This window comes from Primulina tabacum, chromosome 15, assembly GCF_025594145.1.
Source record: "Primulina tabacum isolate GXHZ01 chromosome 15, ASM2559414v2, whole genome shotgun sequence".
NCBI lineage: Eukaryota > Viridiplantae > Streptophyta > Magnoliopsida > Lamiales > Gesneriaceae > Primulina > Primulina tabacum.
The window spans coordinates 32,559,887-32,568,933 of NC_134564.1; the positions used below are offsets into that span (position 1 = coordinate 32,559,887).

The window sequence follows — 9,047 nt, forward strand, 5'->3', positions numbered from 1 at the left end:
CAAATAGAAAGTAATACTCTTAGCATAAAAAATAATATTTTTTCATGGATGAACCAAATAAGATATCTGTCTCACAAAATACGACCCGTGAAACCGTTTCACACAAGTTTTTGTTTCTTTTTTTTGTCAGTCGTTAAATTACTGCAGCATGGTATTCAGGAGGCAAAAAATTTAGACCAAAATAGCATCATATTTCTCAATCTAACTAAAACAAGCTATGTGTAGTTATCACCATCAATTCAAAAAATAAACAATTACATATTTTACGGGACTAATAGTTCCACGATGCATAGAATTACACTTCAGAAAAGCTACTTGAAGAGTAAAATAAGTAGTTTCAAAAGATACCTTAACCACCAACATGCCGTTGCTTTGTAACTTAGTCACATACAAGCAACAAAAAAAGCAGATGAATATGTCAAGTTATAGCTGTCTTGCAGACGGGACACAATGTTCTCCTCCTCAGCCATGGTTCAATACACTGATGAGTGAAGACGATTAGGAATCGACATTTACAAGGTAAAGCGGGAAATCTTTAATTATCTTCACACCAAACTATTTGTGTGTGTGTGTGCTAGATGGACATCTATGCATGGATGATTGCACTGAAGATGATAAAACTGGCATGCGGTGACGGATTGGTGAAAAAGAAAAGTTTCTTACATCTTTGTGAAATTTGTGCAAACAAGGGAGATGGCGGATGATGTCGCCAATGGTCGGAGTTTCAAGACAAATTACACAGGCCTCGTCAAAATTGTCACTCTGCAATGCATGGACAAAAAAACAATAAGTAACTTAGAAACAGAAGATGCATGAGTTAACACAGGCGATTTTGTCGAGAAAGACTATGATTCAACAGCAGAATATTCTAAAGATAATTACCTGAACAGTTGATTGTGGGAGGCCATTAATCTGATGAACAGATGCACCACCATGATCATTGTTCTCATCAAGAGCTAATAATGTTTCATAATCATTCCTAACAAAATAATGGCAAGAAAAGCATGAGCAGCCTTTCAACAAACGAGGATTTTGGAAAGTACCCACAAAGTGAAAAATTAAGAAAAAAACAAAATGGGATCCAATAGCCTTCAGGCTTTAATCCTCTACAATCTACTAGATGAATTTTGTTGTAAAAATATTTTTGTTCATCCTACACGTCAAATAAGAAAGGATCATGACATCCAATTCTCAACTTTTATCGGTCTCTAACTCCTAATACATACAAACCTCATAAACCGTGTGCATTGAGATTTTTAAAAACTTCATATCATTTGAAATCGAGAACTCTCTTATCGTTCCATGATTGTCTATGATTGAGGTATAGCCTTCATACAATTATCTAGCCACACAAAATAGAAGGTTACTTCTCCCTAAGAATTCAAAGCAGCTTCAGAACGAGGAGCAAGCAACTGCCTGATTATGCAAATCACGACGCAGCATGAAAGTGATTTTAGGCAGCTGATATGAAGCTTATAAAGAAAAAAGGGCAATCCATAATTTCATATCATCTTTGGCTGTCAACGAGCATTTGACATAGTTTTTCTGTGATCACTATGTCCTTGTGCTGACATTTCACTTATCAAAATGGTGCACAAAATCTCGGACAATACTCACTCATTAAAGTCACGACGAGTTATAAGGTTTCCGGTGCCAACTTCCATGTCACTGAAAGCCTCTAATGTTTCCAGCATATGCATTCTCTGCAAAAAAGAAAAATAATACTTAGGAACCCCCACCCATAACTACATTATCAACCACACTCTTGGAAAAATATAAATTAAATCACAAAAAAAAGATCATTTTAGTTTAGCAACAAGATTCTAGGCATACAACTGAGAGAGTGAAGAAACAATATGGATCAATATCTTCCATATTTCCTCATGCATCAACTCAATATAATGGCTTTAGATAGCCCACCCAGCTATCAGTTACATTTTGAAACTTGTTTTTGTGCAACAAACAGCCTAAAAATACACTGTTTCATGGACATCATTAAATCAAGAGGTCAGCTGACAAATGAATAGCAAAATATCCTCAAAGCTACCAGCAACTGCAGGTCCACACAAACAGCCAAGCAAACCCTTCCATATATAGGTATTTCAACCTTGATATCCAAGTGCAAACAAGCAACATGCCATCAAATCTTCAGTGATTTAGTGACCATGCAGCAGTTATCATTACATCTCAATTAGCCGGTTACACAACTCTTCAGATGCAACAAAAGGTGAGTGCTGATTGAAACAATTAGCTAATCAAACCATTAAAAGTAATACCCAAATCAGTATTAAAACATTCCAGCACAAGATATTAAACTGAATTATACTGCTCGTCCAAACTCAATTGGAAGACCAAACATATAGTAACTCAACCTTACCGTTTCAACATCCACGTTTGCAGGGAACATAGAAGTTCTTCCTCTTGATGGCAACAGAGTACGTGGTTGCCCAGGAAAACGAGTCCTCGGTCTCGTCATTCTTCCCAGTGTAGAAGCACGAGCTTGAGATCCTCTACGCGAGAGGTTTGAAGAAGACCGAGACTGGGATTGTCTTCGCAAATTGGACATCAACGAACCTCTCTGCACAAAAGGTAAAAAACTTCTCAACTAAAATATTTAGCACAAAAGAAAAATGATAGCAGTGATACACGATTTAGAAAACAGCCCAAGGACTAGAATATTAAGGTAGTCGAATAGATTAATACATGAATCGAACAAGGAAGACAACCATAGAAGGTTTAAATGAAGATAATTACAGCCAACTCAAAATATGAAACAAACCATCCCATGTAATCAAGAATGCTATATTATAGTAAAAAAGGTTTTAAAGTTAGGATGGCAAAGGGAGTTCTATGCGAGCAAATGCATCTACAGAACAGGAAAGCTTTATAAGTACATAATACATCGGTCATTCGACATTACAGTGAATGTTGGGATATAAAAAGATAGTATATTTAGAAGAGGAGCAGACTATATGTGAATGTCATGGAGTCAAGGTGAATGATTTATTACACAAAAATAGATCGAACAAGAAATGAACAACTAGAAACAAGGTCGGAATAACAACTGAAAAAAATATTAGATGTTACAAGATTGCATTGTACCTCAAAATACTAATAAATTCAAATAAGAACAACCAATAATTTGTTATATCAGTTGATAGTTGTTTTGATCATCAAATCCAACACATTCTTCACAATCTATTAATTTATTTAATACAAATAAAGCATACTTAGAATGAAAGTACATACGACATTAATAATAGTGTATTCATGCATAAGATAATGTCATGTCTCTCATACACAGACCTTACCAATAGGATTTTGTACACCAAACAATGAATGGAGACATGCCATAAGTTCATCACAACAGATCCCCCAACGGAAATGAGACAATGTCAATATACGTGCAGATATAAACATGCATGAGCACAAAAACATATGATACATATACTAGTACTTTTTTAATAAGGAAACAAAGGGGAGGTAAGTAAACAAAGAGGGGGGGGGGTTTAAATCCTGCACGCCAGATAAGTTGCTGAAACAATCACACAACAAATACATAAGGGTGCAGGTTGAGCAAACTCCTGAAGTTCTTTGAGTCGTAGATGTTCTAGTTATTGTGCAACACAATATCTCACACTAGAAAAGGGGTTGTTTGAATTGTCCTGGCGCTGCAAGACCGTATCCGTGTGCGTATCAACCTGTCATCGAATTTAAAACACATAACAGAAACTAAATTGAATGTCTAATAAGAGGCAAAAGATATACAAAAATTCTGAAATGTAGATTTGTGAACAAAGGAAGAACCTGTCTAACTCCAAGAACTGGCAAGTCATTGTACAGTTGTTCCTGAAGTTCACGAGCCAGAAGCTCATCCGCTTCAACCTGTTTAGCCCTAGCAACTTCATCATGAATGTTAGGTTTAAAATCATTAACATCAATAGTTTGATGTAAAGTGGCCACATCTCCAGACATTGATCTTGAATTTGATTGTCCAATAAACGAACTGAGAATCACAACTTCTGTATCATCAGAGACCGATGTTGAACATTCACCGGAATAACTCGATGTGGTTTCCTGTTTCTGTCTTTTGGTGAACGTGTTAGCGGGAGAAGGATACATATTTAACAGTCCTAATCTAGCCCGAGGAAGGGACATTGTTTGTCTCAAAGGGAGAGTGGAAACATGCTCAGAGGAAACCAAATTTGAGACTTTAGAGTCGTCATCAGCAGCAGCAACACCACTTCCTGTCTCCCTTTTTGCCGTCCTCTTCTCCTTGTGTTGATTCGCATACTTTGGGACATCTATTTCCCTCTTTATAAACTGTTCCTCACCAGTTGATGAGGACCACAGTTCCTGGAAGTTATGCATACTTCTCCGTTTACCTGATTCTTCAATGTGTTCACCTGAGCCCCTGACATGATCGCTAGTTTCTTTAGCCTTTCCATTGAAACTTGAAGAGCTCCTGCATGTAACATAATATTCCCTTAACTACTATAACACTTAAATTTCAGAATTTAGCGATGAATTCCTTATAAAAAAATGAAAATTTCAACCTCACAAAAATAATAAACACTAGTACTAAAAGTAACTGCTACAACTTATAAAGTTCTCGTGTTTTCAGTTTAACAGATAAAATCACAACTCTTCCCTGCAATCTTTCAACCAAATGAAGTATTTCTGCACATATATTTTATCATGCACAAACAATTGGCGCATACAATAACCCATTAACTGCTATATCATCGTATTCCGAATTTGCGGGCTACCTATAACATCAGTTTTGGATAATGTATACTTTCAACTCAACATCATGATTTAACTCAACAGATTTGAAAAAAGAAATTTGTGGTATTTCTGAAATTACATTTGAAATAAACATTGAAATTTAAATGTGATATGAATATGATATAAAGATATGTGACAATGATAAAGTGAAAAAAGGGAGATAAATAATGACTTCAAAAAAAGGAGAAAAATACGTGATTGTGTTATAAGAGCTCGTTTGGCCAAATATCTTACAAAATTTTAGAGCTTATTTTAAAATTACACTGTTAAAGCATAAGGATAAAATAAGTAGACGCGGAGAAGAAAAATAAATTAAATTAACCAGAGAGAAAGTTGACAGAGAAAATGGGTTTAAGAATTATTTGGGATAAAATGATAACCATCCAGATTATTTTGGTTATTCTGGATACAAGATATATCATTTTAATAAATTATGTTGATATAACTGTCTTTCTTTTTAAATCATAGTGGTTTATTTTTAAATATTATAATATCTTTTACAAGGTTCTACTAACATCTACAAGCATCTAATAATTTCCTGCGCGTGCATTTAGTCGGGTTGATGAGATTGCATGTATAAATATTATTTTGATTACTAAAATATTTGAGTAGGATGTGAAATAATATTGAATATATAACAATATATTTGGTTTGATTGATTAAATTGGGATATGACAATAAATTACAATTTCGTCTTTTCGAATAGTAATGAATATAAATATAAATAAAATAGAGATATGAATGATAATATTGTAATCTTTCGTTTAATAATTTAATTAATGTGAGATAAATAATTAATGATTTAATTTATACGAGATAATTAATCTATACACAAAATTGTAACCGAACATTTAATTGGATTAGATAATTAAACAATTCAACCCTTATCAACGCAACCAAACATAACCTAAATGTGTTATTAGGCATTTTAAAACCTTATTAGCTGAGCTATACAAGCTCTAAATGAGTTTTGGTAATAGCTTACTTGAGGTGCGATATCATGGTTAGACCGAAACTTAAATTGAATTTTCCAAGTGTAGGTTTTTATGGTGTACAAGATGAATCTTTGAGTTGAGTTGAATTGAACAGAGCCCAAAGAAATGGAGCCTACTGCCTAAATCACCTGAATCTTCCCTGGTTGCTTCCCCCACAAGATTAACATCATCCACAAATTTATTATGATTTTCTTGCTCTAAAAGGTCGATTTAAAAAAAATTAAAGCTTATTCCTCATGTGCATCTGTTTTCTCCTGTTATCACCCGAGAGATTATACACAGAAATCCCTTTCCCATGGAGAGCTCATTCAATATAGCACAAATACACAAATATTGACTGCAATCAACATACAATCCTCACAAGCATCCAAGCCATACATCCAATACATATTGATAGTGAAAGATGGAGTTGTATTTCCAGATCTTTTTTTTGTCTCTGTAAGCTAGACTAGGATAGAAGAAGATAACAACTTTCACGATCATGAATTTCTTAAGAAACTAGATGAGCAAGAATGTAAGAATTAGCAAGATGATAAAATTATATTAGATTTTGAAATACATAACCTTTAATAATTATAAGGATGCATAAATGTCGAAAACATATAATGTAAAATTAATGTACCACAAAGTTCGGAAAATTATGAAATCAAGAAAAATGGCAGGCCTTTGGAAACTACATTGACAAGAAAAATTGAAAGTAATGAGGAGAAAGAAACCGAACTCTTGGTAACAAAACATATAGAGATGGAGTCGACTACCATGTTTATTCATAGACATTTAAAATTTCATCTGGCTAAAAGGTACATACTGTAAGCACCCTTGGTCCCTAAATGCAAAAAATAAATTCAAAACATTCAAGATATCTGAAAGTCTATGAAATAAATACCTGCTAGGTAAATTCTTGTTTTTTATTTCAGGATCTTTGGATGTGCATGGATACATAATCGCTCCTTTTCCCTTTCTATTGTGGGAGTTGTGACCTTCAGAAACCAATTCCTTAATATCAAATGGAACAGGCAGACCTCCAGAAGTTATAGCATCATTATCATCATGTGCAAAACCATTATTTCTTTTCCCGGCCAACTGTTTTGCTTTAGCTATGTTATTGGGAGATATGCATCCGTTCCGCACCAATCTCTTCTGCTTGTTTATTCTAGGTGAGACAATGGGATCATGATGTAGAGAACCATCATCACCAGGTTTGTTTCGAGCATTGTCAACAAACTCACTACGTTGTCCATAACCATTACTTGAGATAACTTCAGTCATATTATCTGTTCCTTCACTGGCACTGCTCCGCACAGTCGATTTCAACAGGTCCTTTGAAGAAGCCCCATTTGTTGATGCTGATTTTCTACTACACTCAAATCGACCACTGCCAGACATTCCACCTGGTAATGCATTTACATGTTCAGGACTATGCAGACTCATTTCTGTCAGATCTACAAGATGTTGCGGGTGACTAGAATCATCGGTTTGGTCAGTAGGTGTCTTCTTCCTGAACAAGAGACAGCTTTTAGAGGAAAATGAACTTGCCATAGAAAAGCCTGCAGAATTAATGGGGTGTAGGGAGTTGCTGGAACTGCTAGCACATTTTGGAAGTTGTGAAGGCTGTTTTTGGCCACCACTGTCAATGACCACTGACTGGGGATTATTTTTAAAGGAAGACGGACTTGCCATGGAAGGAGCTACAGGATTCAAGGGACGTAAAGTGTTGGTGTAACTGCTAGTACATTTTTTAGAACGAGCAGATGGTTTTCTGCTTCCACTTTCCACGGCCAATGGTTGAATCTCAGTCCCTTTTTCACAAAATTTTTGCTGTACTAGATGAAAAGGGACGTGTGAACCATGTCTTTCCTCTTTGACACTACTCCTCTCACTAATCTTTCGTTTAGTTAATCTATCGGGAGTATCGGGGACATCCACCCAATCATCAATGTCCACTGTATTCATACTCTGCAGGACAAACCAAGCCATATTATTTCAATTTAATTGACAATAATCAGGAACATTACAAACAACACTTCTACCCCGCAATAATTTACATCATCCAGAGTTAAAAACAGCATAGAATAGAGGGATCTATAGAGCATAATTAAGAAAAACAAACTAAAGACGCATGATGTTGTATATCAAATTGGAAACGAGCAAGAGAAAAATGCTAGTGCGACAGCTGCTACAGCTACATGCAATGGTAACACATTGCACCAATAAAAGGATTGAGGAAAAAGGCATACACTACCAAGTAAACAAAAAACTAAAAACAAGAATGAAATCAAGAGCACACGAAGTCATAAACAAAAAGAAGAATCAAGATTCAGCCAAGATAAACTCCAAGCGGTATCAATTGATAAACCGGAAGTCATACCCAATATTTGATGACAAATTTATCAGCAAATCGACATCATCATGGATAAATATACATAAAACATTTTTCGTTTTTCTGGTTTCTGGATAAGAAACGAAAAGTTTATGTACAGTTTCCAAGATCGACGAACATTTACTTCCAAAAAAGAAAAGAAAATCACACCAACTTCAACATTTTGAATAACAACCCAGAAAATGATGAAAAAAAAGTATAGACAAAAAGGTTCAGACCCTTAATGACGTAAGGCCCAATGGTAACCGTACTGGAGAAAAAGAAAAATATACCAAACACTAATTTCAAGTTCTCGAACCCCAACCACACAGGGCACGGCAATAATCTAACAATTAACTCCAGCAATACAATTTTATTGCCTCAAAAGGCAAAATGATTATCACAAATACACCCAACGATTACTAAAACTATTCAGATTCTCAAGAATTCGATTTCTTTAAATTTAAAAAAATTAAATAACAGACGAAAAAAATTATAGAAATAAATGACAAACCTCGATCATCTTCTTGTCTTCCTCCTTTCGGGACTCGGAAAGTTACGAAAGACAGGCGGATGAGAATATACTGGACTGGACTGTGCACGAGAGCTTATTGGGCCCATTTGTCCGGGCCAAGGCCCAAAATGGGGTGCATTATTTGGATTGCATGATAAGAAGTTGATTAATCAGTAGTCATTCATTTATCATCTGTTTGGTTTCTTATGTTTTAAATTATCTCGTTGGCCCGGATGCGGCCCGCACTATACATACAAAAAGAGAGATAATTCATTTTTTTTGTCATCTGATTACTTCTACGTAATCTACTTATGATAACCTAAGCTCCAGTTAATGACGGATGATTGTACGTATACATAACTCAATCACAAAAAACTAGCTCAAAAAATAA

At 35.1% G+C, this 9,047-nt stretch overlaps 1 protein-coding gene across 3 annotated transcripts; it reads right to left on the reverse strand.

Annotated features, from left to right (window-relative positions):
• Nucleotides 1–222: 222 nt before the first annotated feature.
• On the reverse strand, nucleotides 223–8,782 carry LOC142526553 (uncharacterized). Of its 3 annotated transcripts, none has more exons than XM_075631026.1 (9): nucleotides 8,657–8,782; nucleotides 6,670–7,739; nucleotides 3,808–4,465; nucleotides 3,639–3,701; nucleotides 2,378–2,578; nucleotides 1,618–1,703; nucleotides 883–979; nucleotides 664–762; nucleotides 223–481 (listed from the first exon to the last, which is right to left on the reverse strand). In XM_075631026.1, exons 1-9 carry the CDS (start codon nucleotides 8,663–8,665, stop codon nucleotides 419–421), a joined length of 2,346 nt encoding a protein of 781 aa, XP_075487141.1. In that variant the 5' UTR covers nucleotides 8,666–8,782; the 3' UTR covers nucleotides 223–418. The 3 variants fall into 3 exon arrangements, with proteins under 3 accessions (XP_075487141.1, XP_075487142.1, XP_075487143.1); XM_075631027.1 differs by lacking the exon at nucleotides 8,657–8,782 and adding an exon at nucleotides 8,382–8,620; XM_075631028.1 differs by lacking the exon at nucleotides 3,639–3,701.
• Between the last annotated feature and the right edge of the window lie 265 nt (nucleotides 8,783–9,047).

Coding starts and splice junctions, on each gene's coding strand:
- LOC142526553 (XM_075631026.1), bottom strand. Junction 2,579..3,638: donor CAAACAACCCCTTTTCTAGT/GTGAGATATTGT, acceptor CCTTTTGTGCAG/AGAGGTTCGTTGATGTCCAA. Junction 763..882: donor TCCCACAATCAACTGTTCAG/GTAATTATCTTT, acceptor CATGCATTGCAG/AGTGACAATTTTGACGAGGC.